We start from the raw sequence: 13,954 nt of genomic DNA on the forward strand, positions 1-13,954 counted from the left end.
GGAACCCCACCTCTGAGCTCGCTAGCCAATGAAGATTGAAGACAAGACGCACCGCGTGTTTGACGGATAGGAGCCAATGAACTCCGAGATGTGACGCTTGACTCGGCACCCACTCTGACACGCGCCGATAAACAAGACATCAGGGCTGAGCCGCCAATAACAGCCGGGGGGCGGTGACAAGCGGAGGAGACGCCCAGGAGGGCCTAGGGACCGTGCGGGCGGGGGCGTGTCCGGAGGTAGAACGCCTGGCGTGCAGCCTGCCAGGCCAAATGGATGACAGCGGCCCTTCGCCTGGTGCCCGGCGGGCGTCCCGGGCTGCACAGCCACCTGAAGTTAGCTATTTCTGAAACCACGGGGTCCAGGCCGGTTTTCAGCAGTTTAATGAAATCTCAAAAGATAGGGTTCGCTTTCATAAGCACATACTGAGCATCAACGCCCTGTGGCAAAGCTGCCAAGTCTGCGGCTGCAGCGGACTCGGTGAGGGTGGCTGGGCGTGACCAGTAGGTAGTTGGCGGTCTAGGGCGCCGGATGATTTCCCGAGGGAACGCAGGCTGGTAGTGGAGGCGAGCGAAGGGTTTTCTGAGCACAGCGGTGGGCTGGTCAAAGGCGTGGAGGCTGTGTGTGTCACGGGGTAGAGGAGAGAACCTTGCAAGTGTGGGGCGCCTTGCATGTCTGATTAGGAGTGAAGGCTTTACTCTGAGGCGTGGGAAGACACGGAACGTTTATAAACAGGAGAGGTGCACAAGAGGCAATAAAAAGCAAAGTGGCTGGTAATCTGCAGAGTAGCCCTGCAATACCTATGCAGAGGTTCTCCAACTTACGCAAACTTAATCCTCCACGGGGGAGTCCCTTACAACGCGGTTGCTGGGCCCACCCCAGTAACGAGACTGGGTCAGACTCCCTGAAGGTGGGCCAGAAAGATGCAATTTTACCAGGGCTCCTGCTAAGCTGGCTCACAGACCAAGCTTGAAGACAGAGAAGGCTGCAGGCCAGGGTGCAGCAGTAATGACCAGGATTTTTGCTCTGGGTTACCCCTCCCCGCTTGTTACCAGAAGCTGGCCCAGGCAGGGAAGTGTGGCTCAAGCACAGGACCATGAGTGATTTCATTGCTTACACAGTAGGTGTTGCTTAGGGAAGACAAAAACCCAAGGCCAGTCAGTGCCTTCCTGTAAAATTCATTATGCATCAAATGACACATTAGCCAATGTGATCCTGCAAATGGAGGCTGCCCACCCACCAAGGAGGGCTTCTGCCTCGGCTAGTGAAACAGATGTGCCTTAAGTGGAGGATCACGGGTCACAGCAGTGCTTCATGCCTCTTGAAACCTTGTCCATCATCAGTGGTGACTGTTTGGGCCATAGCCCAGCCCTCATCTTCATGACAATCACCTATGATCTTGATCTGATGACATGTGGGTGGACCCTGGGCCACCATCCTGAAGGGAACATCCTCTCTTGTGTGTTGAAGGAGCTCTATCCAGAGATGGACCCCTCTACCTTCAAGCAGGAGTCCTCCTACAAGAGGAGACCCTTCTCAGGCTGACCATCCCCAATGCAGGGGTCAGAGAGCCTCATTTCTCCATACATTCTCCAGAAGCCCCCCAGAGGAGCTCTTTTCTAATGGCAGGATGGAACAAGGGATACCTGCAAGCAAGTCTTCCTCCAACTCCTGGCTGGTGGCCCAACCACCAACCCATGTTGATACCTAATCAAACATTTATAGGCAATCCAGGTTTAATCATTGCCTGTTTTTATTTGAAATTCTTGATGTAAAATTCTTTTCAAGGAACAAAAGAGATTAAATTAGATTAACATGTCAAAAGATCTCACATTATAGAAAGTGATCTGAGACCAAATTAATGCTAATTAAAAAGGTAGGCCAGCAGAACCTTGGATAATTTAATACATTAACTGGGAGTGGGGGGTAGGGAAGGAGAAATGTATCTTTAGCACTTATTTATTCTAATATTCATATTTGTGCTTCATCATGAAGTTGTTTCACTGTAGAACCGATTCATTAAGGAGCAAGGTATTTCCATATGAAATCAAATTACAAGACGAAGTGTATTCAGATCAGGAATCCACCTTCTGAAGAATGGTTCTTTTGGAAAAAAAAAATATCAATATGTAAAATAAAAACACCCTTCCTCATACACTAAAATTGCAGCCAGAGTAATGGGATAACCACTATTTATAGAGCATGTCTCTATTTAAGCCACTTTTTTCTAGGCCAAAGGTAACGCTCTAAGCTATCGACCTGGAAAAACAAAGGATAAGTGAAAAAAAAGAGAAACAACACCTCAAGTTAGAGCAATTCAATCCCTTCCATTGATTTTTATCAGGAATTAGGGAACTCTGCTTTGGCTAAGGCATTGGGAGCACCCCTCAAGGGCTGAAAGCAAGAAGGGGCAAGGAGGAGGCTGCCTGCAGGATCTCAGAGTAAGGTTTCTCCTTCCCAAAATCATCCACCAAGTCTGAATGTTCCACTTACAGGTCACACGCGGTAATTCTTAGGTAACTCTAAACAAAACCTAAAGTGACAGAGCATCCACTGCAACAGTCTCATCCCCATCAGAGCCAGTAACTAAAAGCCATTATGTTGCAATTGATTATTTTATTTTCCAATCAGCCAACAGTCCCAACTTATGGCTTTCTTCCCTTTTTACGCAACGACTGTCCTTCTCCAGAGAAAGCGACGAATCTGCCTCCAGCTTCATCCTGAGTATGAAGATAAAATACTATTTTCAGAAACTCCTTGGAGGCTTAGAATAAATGCTTGATTCTGTTGACTCATGTGCCAGCCACCAATTTACCTTACTTCCCCATTATTCATAATAAGAAATGGCTTTGAAATAGAAATCATAATCTATTGAATTGAGAAACAAAACCAGAGAATCACAACTATGCCTCTACCACAGCCTTTATTCTCAGATTGAATGTACATCCTTTTGCAGAAGTATCACGTTTTCAAAATGTAAAAAATAAAAAATACACCTCCAAAAGAAAAATCATCTATAACTCCACCACCCAAAAATATTTCCAGCCACTTTACTATATATGCTTACGTAAATTTTTCTCATACTTCCTGAGTCTCAAGTCGATGAATTTCTTTTCTAGTACACTCTAAAGGCTACAGAGAATTCCATCATTGGGAGAGGCAATCTTCCCCCACTGGACGTTACTTCCAGGTTTGTGATATTTTAAGCTGCTGTGGTGAGCAGCTTAATGTGTTTGCACACAACTCTGATCTTTTTCTTAGAAGTGTTATTCTACCATAAAAGGATTGCACAGTTGTTTTTATTTTTGGTGTTTTTTTTTTAGAATTGCACATATTTTTAAGGCTTTTAATGTTATGGTCACTAACCAGCCCTCAGAAACATTCTATCAAGCTATTTTCCCACCAACAGAAAGAGGGCCTGTTTTTTCTCAACTGAAAACAGCAGGTATCTTTAACGAGCTTGTATTGCTAGTCAGTTGGAGGCACTCTCTACGGAAGAGGATTTCACACTCCCTGATACATAGCCCTGCACCTGCACCTGCCCCTCCCCACCCCACGCAGGAGTGTATTGCTGGCGGGGACCTGTACAGGGCTTATGTGGTGGCGACCATGTACATTTGGGTCATAGCTGAGCCATTCAGTCTTCCTTTCCTGCAGAGCCTTCACTTTGTCCTGCTGTCCCTGTATCTGGCTTCTCTCTTCTGCACACTTTCAATCACAGCAGGCATCCTGCTGGTTTTGTCTACTTGAAGGTGTATCTTGTAGGCCCTTTAAGCTGCCCTGCTTAGACTGGCCATCCTCTTGGTGCTGCGAATAGTTTCAGGGCTCCCTGTTTCCTGGATCTAGGGCTTTCTTATTTCTACTTTATGCCTTCATTTTAGTAGGGTACATCCTCCAAACGCTTCCTGAGAAAGGGTGCTTGAGGAATATCCTTTTGTGAGATCCTACATGTCTGAAAATCGCTTTTTCTACTCTCACATTTCCCTGATACGTTGACTATTGTTAGCATGCTAGGGCTGCCATAACAAAATACCACAGACTGGGCGGCTGAAACTACAGACATTTAGTTTCTCATAGTTCTGGGGAATGGAAGCCCAAGATCAGGGTGCTGACAGGGTTGGTTTCTTCTGAGGCCTCGCTCCTTGGCTTGCAGATGGCTGCCTTCTTGTGATGTGCTCGCATGGTCTTTCCTCTGTACATCCAATTTTCCTCTTCTTATAGGAAGAGTCAGACTGGATTAGGGGCCACACTACTGGCCTCATTTTAACTTAATCACCTCTGTAAAGGCCTTACCTCCAAACACAGTCACATCCTGAGGTGCTGGGGGTTAAAGCTTCAACAAAGGATTTGGGGGAACACAATTCAGCTCATAAGAGCTGGGTACAGAATTTTTTGTGAAAGTTTCCTCTCAGAATTTTAGAGACGCTGCTCCATTATCACCTAGCTTCCTGTGTCTTGCGCTAAGATGATGCCATTCTTAATCTGGGCATAACCTCTTTCCTCCTTCTGGAAGCTTTAGGATCTTTGCCTTGATAGGGGGCTGTTTTCATTCATGGTGCTGGATGCTCAGGGGGCCCTCTTGGCTGCAAACTCATGCCTTTCCATTTGGGGAAATTATTTCCCTGATGGTTCCTGACCCTTTGGTTTCTCTAATCTCTTTTCAGAACTCTTCAGAAAGTAGAAACTTTCTGACTCCAGTCTCCACACTGGGGTGAGCTATCTAGGACATTCCTCAGGGCTCGCCAGACTGTCCAGAGAAAGCTCCTCCAACTGCAGTGAGCAACCCTGGCAGCCAGTGAGGGAGCCAAGCAAGGGAAGGACACCAAGGGCGACAACATTCAGGATGCAAACTGTCACTCATTCTCTCTTTTAGTTCAGTCCTGCTATCCACTCTGCTGATGGCCCCAGTCTAGGGACCTGCCATGATGCCTCTTCCAGAAGACGAGCCACCAGCTTTTTCTGGGGTCAGGCAGGCACAGCCCCAACGGGGCCGGGGGCGGTGCTGTGGTTCTAAGTTCTTTGTGACACACATTCCATCTTTAGCCCCCCATTTCCAGAGGTGCCTTTCAGAGCTCTATCTAAACCACAGGCAGCTCAGGATGCAGCTTCCCACCGCCTATGCGGTCTGTTACCACTTGTCCTTCTGTTCTGGGGCTTTCAAAGTTTTGTAGCAGTTGCCTCCTCTTCTCGTCAATGTCTTTATTACCTTATTACCTTGTGCCACAGCTTTGTGGGGGTTCAGGATGGGGTGGAGCTAAGCATGTACCCTCAGTCCCATCGTTAGCCATGCATTTCTTCTTGAATACTTATGGATTAAACAGCTCCAGCTATGCCTGCCAGCCTCGCCCTCCCTCTCCAGTACTCAGGTCACAAGTCAGCCTGGAGGAAGCCCCTGCTGAGGCCTCTAGGCCCAAGGCGGCAAGCCCCAGCCTGTAGCTGGCAAAGGCCTGGAAAGGCACTCAAGGAGGAATCAGAGGCTGAGGTCTCATTGGGAACCACAGTTGTTCCTCTGAGCCTGGAAGTTCCCCAACCACCGCACAGGTAGAGGGGAAGAGTTCAGTGGTCAAGAGGCTGATGATGGCCCTGCAGCCAGGAGCTAGCCAGTAAATGGTCCTAGCTTGCAGTCTATCCTGAATGTGCTCACAGAACATCTGCCTTCTAGCCTACTCTAGATCCCCAAGAGACTGAGCCTTTGAGAAAACGAACCAGGAGAGCGGTGGGTCTAAAGTGTTGGTGTTCTAGAAATACACAGCACAATGGCCATGGCTGCCAGGTGGGGTGGGTGATCTGCAGTAGGGTGTGCTGGGTTTTCTGAGCTGGTTTCCAACACTTGGAAGAAGTGCCCACAAGGTGGGAACCTACCCTTTGCCAACACCTGCCCCCACCTGCAGCCTTCCCTTCCTGTTACAGGGGAACTCCTGGGCCGGGGGAGGCCCTTCCCCCTCAGGTCTCAGTGGAGGCCACTTCTAGAGGGTGGTGGCACAAAGGCGGCCATGTATTGGTCAGGAGCTTACCCCTGCACCCTGGGTGCCCTCGCCTCCACACATCTTCACGCTCAAATCTGTAAAATGCAGACAATCACAACAGCCACCGCAAGGGACTGGCTGGGCATTAAATAGTTAAGTATAAAGCACCAACATGGGGCCTGGCACTTGGGTCAGGGCTCTGTGAGCTGGTATGGTGCTGATCACCACTACCAGGTGACACCAGAGCTATGGCCTGCACACACCCCACACAACCTCAGCAGGATAATCAGGGTACCAGGGAGAGGAGCGCCCCAGGCATGGGGGGAAATAGGACAGAAACGGCCTCATTCAGAATGAAAAGTCATCACTAACAAACAACACTTCTCCTTACCAGTGAAATAAACTCACCTCTTCAACCTTTTTGACCAGTGGACGTGAATTTCTGATGAAAGTGATCTTACCAAGTTTAAATTCATAATTGGGAATTCCTCTGTGGAAGGAAAGAGAGGAAGAAAAATGTTAGTTGCAGGAGAAAAGCATTAAAGTTCATTCCTGGCAATCAAGAGAAAAGCAAGCAGAGCAGACAAGCGTCATCCTGGTGACTCACTCTAGGGTATACCACTGTACCCATTCTGGCCTTGGGCCAGCCCTCTGGTGTTCCCCAGCATCCTTCCTGAAGTAATCAGAAGGCAACTGGGGCAGAGGCCTGTAGACCTGGTGCCTGGCCTGAAGTGAGGGGCCACCTGGAGGCTTGGGGGGCCCTCACCATCTCTGTCCTCTAGCCTCACAGACCCTGCAAGGGCTACATTCTCACTAAACTCTTTACACTCTCTCAAAACTGGGTAAAAATCACACTTCCAGGGGTACCTGGCTGGCTCAGTCGGTTGGGCGTCTGCCTTTAGCTCAGGTCATGATCCCAGAGTCCTGGGATCGAGCCCCACGTCAGGATCCCTGTTCAGCGGGAAGCCTGCTTCTCCCTCTCCCCCTGCTTATGTTCTCTCTCTCTCAAATAAATAAATAAAATCTTAAAAAAACAAAAAATACCACACTTCCAGCATTCTCCTTTTGCTCTAACACACACAGTAGACAGGTGACATATCTCATCCCCACCACCTCAATGACGGCCACCAGAGCAGGAATCTGCTCTGATAGTCCTTGAGCCAAACGACAAAAACACATTAAGTAAGGCAGCTCCGGCCTCCTGTTTGAGGAAAGTTGACATAATGGGACTTGATCAACTATTAGAAGTCACAAAACAGGAAAATGGAAAGATGACTAAACAGGAACCAGAAAGATCTGAAACAGGAGAGGAAGCTGATCAGGTACCACTTGGAGGCAGGCGGAGGCTGAACTGCGGGCACCGAGGGAGGCTGGACTGCAGTGGGAGAGGCTTGGCGGATGAGGCAGGGCACCAATATCCTCCCTCCTCAACCCCCACCGGGAAACATGGGCTTTGGTGGTGCTTCAGCCCACTGAGGAGAGCAGGCAGGGGCCATCCATCCACACTGCCAGCCTCCTTGGTCCAGGCTTTGTCTCTGGAGCTCGAGTGAGGTAGACCCACCCCAGGAATCTGGCACAGAGCCTCCCTGGAGGATGACAAAGCATCAGGGTGGAAGCAGAGCCAGAGCAGACCCACCTTTTAATGTCTCCAGGCTTGATTGGGGAGGGGCTGGGTTCTACACCTTTCTTCTTCCCATCCAGTCTATTCCCGGAGCCGGAGAAGGCCTGGATGAGGGAGCAGGAGAGTGCGCAAGAACTAGTGAACACACATGTGCCCTGTGGCCAGAGACTGCTGCCAGGATGTGTGTGGGAGGTGCTGCTCAGAACCCTTTAAGGACTGAAGCCCTCACTCCCCAGCTGCTGGTGGACAGACAGCCAAGAACTTTCCGCCGAGCCCCTCAGGGGACTGCTGTGAGATGAAAGGAACCTCCTGGCCCAAACAAAGCCACCCTACAAGGGCAGCCAGTAGCTAAGGATAGGTTGAAAGTTCTGGCCCCAGCCTCTGCAGGGCCACCCAGCTTGCCCCCCCCAACACCCCGGGGTGGGCAAAGCCTCTGTTGCAGCTGCCCCACACAGCTCAGCTCCACTTTCCAGTCCTGACTCCTCTGCTGCCAACACCCTGGACATCTCCACCTGCTTCCCAGGGAGGCTGGCGGGCCGCAGTGCTGGGAGGTCACGCTGCAACTTCCTTTTTTTTTTTTTTTTTTCCGTTTATATATATTTTTTATTCTTATGTTAATTCCCATACATTACATCATTAGTTTTAGATGTAGTGTTCCATGACTCATTGTTTGTGCATAACACCCAGTGCTCCATGAAGAAGGTGCCCCCCTCAATACCCATCACCAGGCTAACCCATCCTCCCACCTCCCGCCCCTCTAGAACCCTCAGTTTGTTTTTCAGTGTCCATCGTCTCTCATGGTTCGTCTACCCCTCCGATTTCCCCCGCTTCATTCTTCCCCTCCTGCTACCTTCTTCTTCTTCTTCTTCTTTTTTTTCTTAACATATATGGCATTATTTGTTTCAGAGGTACAGATCTGAGATTCAAGTCTTGCACAATTCACAGTGCTTACCAGAGCACATACCCTCCCCAGTGTCTATCACCCAGTCACCCCATCCCTCCCACCCCACCCCCCACTCCAGCAAACCTCAGTTTATTTCCTGAGATTAAGAATACCTCATATCAGTGAGGTCATATGATACGTCTTTCTCTGATTGACTTATTTCGCTCAACATAATACCCTCCAGTTCCATCCATGTCGTTGCAAATGGCAAGATCTCATTCCTTTTGATGGCTGCATAATATTCCATTGTATATATATACCACCTCTTCTTTATCCATTCATCTGTCGATGGACATCTTGGCTCTTTCCACAGTTTGGCTATTGTGGACATTGCTGCTATAAACATCGGGGTGCACGTACTCTTTCAGATCCCTACTTTTGTATCTTTGGGGTAAATACCCAGTAGTGCAATTGCTGGATCATATGGTAGCTCTATTTTCAACTTTTTGAGGAACCTCCATACTGTTTTCCAGAGTGGCTGCACCAGCTTGCATTCCCACCAACAGTGTAGGAGGGTTCCCCTTTCTCCGCATCCCCGCCAACATCTGTCGTTTCCTGACTTGTTAATTTTAGCCATTCTGACTCGTGTGAGGTGGTATCTCATTGAGGTTTTGATTTGGATTTCCCTGATGCCGAGGGATATTGAGCACTTTTTCATGTGTCTGTTGGCCATTTGGATGTCTTCTTTGGGAAAATGTCTGTTCATGTCTTCTGCCCATTTCTTGATTGGATCATTTGTTCTTTGGGTGTTGAGTTTGATGAGTTCTTTATAGATTTTGGATACTAGCCCTTTATCTGATATGTCATTTGCAAATATCTTCTCCCATTCTGTCGGTTGTCTTTTGGTTTTGTTGACTGTTTCCTTTGCTGTGCAAAAGCTTTTTATCTTGATGAAGTCCCAATAGTTCATTTTTGCCCTTGCTTCCCTTGCCTTTGGCGATGTTTCTAGGAAGAAGTTGCTTCGGCTGAGGTCAAAGAGGTTGCTGCCTGTGTTCTCCTTTAGGATTTTGATGGACTCCTGTCTCACACTGAGGTCTTTCAACCATTTGGAGTCTATTTTTGTGTGTGGTGTAAGGAAATGGTCCAGTTTCATTCTTCTGCATGTGGCTATCCAATTTTCCCAACACCATTTGTTGAAGGGACTGTCTTTTTTCCATTGGACATTCTTTCCTGCTTTGTCAAAGATGAGTTGACCATAGAGTTGAGGGTCCATTTTTGGGCTCTCTATTCTGTTCCATTGATCTATGTGTCTGTTTTTGTGCCAGTACCATACTGTCTTGATGATGACAGCTTTGTAATAGAGCTGGAAGTCCGGAATTGTGATGCCGCCAGCTTTGCTTTTCTTTTTCAACATTCCTCTGGCTATTCGGGGTCTTTTCTGGTTCCATACAAATTTTAGGATTATTTGTTCCATTTCTTTGAAAAAAGTGGATGGTATTTTGATGGGGATTGCATTGAATGTGTAGACTGCTCTAGGTAGCACTGACATCTTCACAATATTTGTTCTTCCAATCCATGAGCATGGAACGTTTTTCCATTTCTTTGTGTCTTCCTCAATTTCTTTCATGAGTATTTTATAGTTTTCTGAGTACAGATCCTTTGTCTCTTTGGTTAGATTTATTCCTAGGTATCTTATGGTTTGGGTGCAATTGTAAATGGGATCGACTCCTTAATTTCTCTTTCTTCTGTCTTGTTGTTGCTGTATAGGAATGCCACTGATTTCTGTGCATTGATTTTATATCCTGCCACTTTACTGAATTCCTGTATGAGTTCTAGCAGTTTTGGGGTGGAGTCTTTGGGGTTTTCCACATAAAGTATCATATCATCTGCAAAGAGTGAGAATTTGACTTCTTCTTTGCTGATTCGGATGCCTTTTATTTCTTTTTGTTGTCTGTGCTGTGGCTAGGACTTCCAATACTATGCTGAATAGCAGTGGTGATAGTAGACATCCCTGCCGCGTTCCTGACCTTAGGGGGAAAGCTCTCAGTTGTTCCCCATTGAGAATGATATTAGCTGTGGGTTTTTCATAGATGGCTTTTATGATATTGAGGTATGTACCCTCTATGCCTACACTCTGAAGAGTTTTGATCAAGAAAGGATGCTGTACTTTGTCAAAAGCTTTTTCTGCATCTATGGAGAGGATCATTTGATTCTTGTTCTTTCTTTTGTTAATGTATTGTATCACATTGATTGATTTGCGGATGTTGAACCAACCTTGCAGCCCAGGGATAAATCCCACTTGGTCATGGTGAATAATCCTTTTAATGTACTGTTGGATCCTATTGGCTAGTATTTTGGTGAGAATTTTTGCATCCATGTTCATCAGGGATATTGGTCTGTAATTCTCTTTTTTGATGGGGTCTTTGTCCGGTGTTGGGATCAAGGTAATGCTGGCCTCATAAAATGAGTTTGGAAGTTTTCCTTCCATTTCTATTTTTTGGAACAGTTTCAGAAGAATAGGTATTAATTTTTCTTGAAATGTTTGGTAGAATTCCCCTGGGAAGCCATCTGGCCCTGGGCTTTTGTTGGGAGATTTTTGATGACTGCTTCAATTTCCTTAGTGGTTATAGGTCTGTTCAGGTTTTCTATTTCTTCCTGGTTCAGTTTTGGTAGTTGATACATCTCTAGGAATGCATCCATTTCTTCCAGGTTATCAAATTTGCTGGCATAGAGTTGCTCATAATATGTTCTTATAATTGTTTGTATTTCTTTGGTGTTGGTTGTGATCTCTCCTCTTTCATTCATGATTTTGTTGATTTGGGTCCTTTCTCTTTTCTTTTTGATAAGTCTGACCAGGGGTTTATCAATCTTGTTAATTCTTTCAAAGAACCAGCTCCTAGTTTCATTGATCTGTTCTACTGTTCTTTTAGTTTCTATTTCATTGATTTCTGCTCTGATCTTTATTATTTCTCTTCTCCTGCTGGGTTTAGGCTTTATTTGCTGTTCTTTCTCCAGCTCCTTTAAGTGTACGGTTAGGTTGTGTATTTGAGACCTTTCTTGTTTCTTGAGAAAGGCTTGTATTGCTATATACTTTCCTCTTAGGACTGCCTTTGCTGCATCCCAAAGATTTTGAATAGTTGTGTTTTCATTTTCATTGGTTTCCATGAGTTTTTTAAATTCTTCTTTAATTTCCTGGTTGACCCATTCATTCTTCAGTAGGATGCTCTTTGGCCTCCATGTATTTGAGTTCTTTCCGACTTTCCTCTTGTGATTGAGTTCTAGTTTCAAAGCATTGTGGTCTGAAAATAGGCAGGGAATGATCCCAATCTTTTGGTACCGGTTGAGACCTGATTTATGACCTAGGATGTGATCGATTCTGGAGAATGTTCCATGGGCACTAGAGAAGAACGTGTATTCCGTTGCTTTGGGATGGAATGTTCTGAATATGTCTGTGAAGTCCATTTGGTCCAGTGTGTCATTTAAAGTCTTTATTTCCTTGTTGATCTTTTGCTTAGACGATCTGTCCATTTCAGTGAGGGGGGTGTTAAAGTCCCCCACTATTATTGTATTGTTGTCGATGTGTTTCTTTGCTTTTGTTATTAATTGCCTTATATAATTGGCTGCTCCCATGTTAGGGGAATAAATATTTACAAGTGTTAGGTCTTCTTGTTGGATAGACCCTTTAAGTAGGATATAATGTCCTTCCTCATCTCTTATTACAGTCTTTGGTTTAAAATCTAATTTGTCTGATATAAGGATTGCCACCCCAGCTTTCTTTTGGTGTCCATTAGCATGGTAAATGGTTTCCCACCCCCTCACTTTCAATCTGGGGGTGTCTTTGGTTCTAAAATGAGTCTCTTGCAGACAGCATATCGATGGGTCTTGTTTTTTAATCCAGTCTGATAGCCTGTGTCTTTTGATTGGGGCATTTAGCCCATTTACATTCAGGGTAACTACTGAAAGATAGGAATTTAGTGCCATTGTATTGCCTGTAAGGTGACTGTTACCGTATATTGTCTGTGTTCCTTTCTGGTCTATGTTGCTTTTAGGGTCTCTCTTTGCTTAGAGGACCCCTTTCATGATTTCTTGTACGGCTGGTTTTGTGTTTGCAAATTCCTTTAGTTTTTGTTTGTCCTGGAAGCTTTTTATCTCTCCTTCAATTTTCAATGACAGCCTAGCTGGATCTAGTATTATTGGCTGCATATTTTTCTCATTTAGTGCTCTGAATATATCCTGCCAGTCCTTTCTGGCCTGCCAGGTCTCTGTGGATAGGTCTGTTGCCAATCTAATGTTTCTACCCTTGTAGGTTACATATCTCTTCTCCCGAGCTGCTTTCAGGATTTTCTCTTTGTCTATGAGACTCGTAAGTTTTACTATTAGATGTCGGGGTGTTGACCTATTTTTATTGATTTTGAGAGGGGTTCTCTGTGCTTCCTGGATTTTGATGCCTGTTTCCTTCCCCAAATTAGGGAAGTTCTCTGCTATAATTTGCTCCATTATACCTTCTGCCCCTCTCGCTCTTTCTTCTTCTTCTGGGATCCCAATTATCCTAATGTTGTTTCGTCTTATGGTATCGCTTATCTCTCGAATTCTGCCCTCGTGATCCAGTAGTTGTTTATCTTTTTCTCAGCTTCTTTATTTTCCATCATTTGGTCTTTTATATTACTGATTCTCTCTTCTGCCTCATTTATCCTAGCAGTTAGTGCCCCCATATTTGATTGCACCTCATTAATAGCCTTTTTGATTTCTACTTGGTTAGATTTTAGTTCTTTTACTTCTCCAGAAAGGGTTTCTCTAATAACTTCCATATTTTTTTCAAGCCCAGCTAGTATCTTTAAAGTGATGATTCTGAACTCTAGATCCGACATGGTACTAATGTCCGTACTGAGTAGGTCCCTGGCAGTCGGTACTACCTCTTTTTCTTTTTGCTGAGGTGATTTTTTCTGTCTTGTCATTTTGTGCAGAGGAGAATAGATTAATGAGAGAACAAAATGCTAGCAGAATAACAACGCCCCCAGAAAATATACTCTAAAGAAATCAGAAAAGACCTGAAGCAGTGGAAAAAGAAAGGGAAAGAGAGAAAAAAGAAAAAGAAAAAAAAAGAAAAAGATAAAGATAAAAACAAACAAAAACAAACAAAAAACAACAACAAAAAAAAAACCCAGAATGTGATCAAATATGATCAGGCTGGTATATAGATCAGTGCCACGCACTAGATTTGGGGTGTATTTTGGTCTGTTAGAAGAAAGTGCCTCCCAAAATTTTAAAGAAAGAAAAACTTATATATGTACAAAAATAAGGGTTGATATGATGAAGGGATGGAATATGACTGTAAAGATGGGAATTATAAAAAATTTTATAAAAAGAATTGATAAGAAGTTGTTTGAAAAAAGAAAGAAGAGGATTTAAAAAAAAAAAAGGGAGAGAATGTGATCAGGCAGGGGAGTAGAAAAAACCATATACTAGAGATTTAGGGTATATTTTAAT

General features: G+C 45.2%; 1 protein-coding gene across 1 annotated transcript in view; it reads right to left on the reverse strand.

The window, feature by feature from the left end:
* Positions 1-2,598: 2,598 nt before the first annotated feature.
* The window catches only part of UFD1 (ubiquitin recognition factor in ER associated degradation 1), a 32,145-nt gene continuing 20,789 nt past the window's right edge, over positions 2,599-13,954 (reverse strand). Inside the window, exons 10-12 of the mRNA XM_021690839.1 lie at positions 7,600-7,688; positions 6,372-6,453; positions 2,599-2,717 (exon numbers count right to left, since the gene is read on the reverse strand). Coding sequence (XP_021546514.1) covers positions 2,643-2,717; positions 6,372-6,453; positions 7,600-7,688 — 246 coding nt within the window. The 3' untranslated portion in view covers positions 2,599-2,642. The remainder of the gene's footprint in view (positions 2,718-6,371; positions 6,454-7,599; positions 7,689-13,954) is intronic.

The sequence above is a fragment of the Neomonachus schauinslandi genome, chromosome 14 (assembly GCF_002201575.2).
Source record: "Neomonachus schauinslandi chromosome 14, ASM220157v2, whole genome shotgun sequence".
NCBI lineage: Eukaryota > Metazoa > Chordata > Mammalia > Carnivora > Phocidae > Neomonachus > Neomonachus schauinslandi.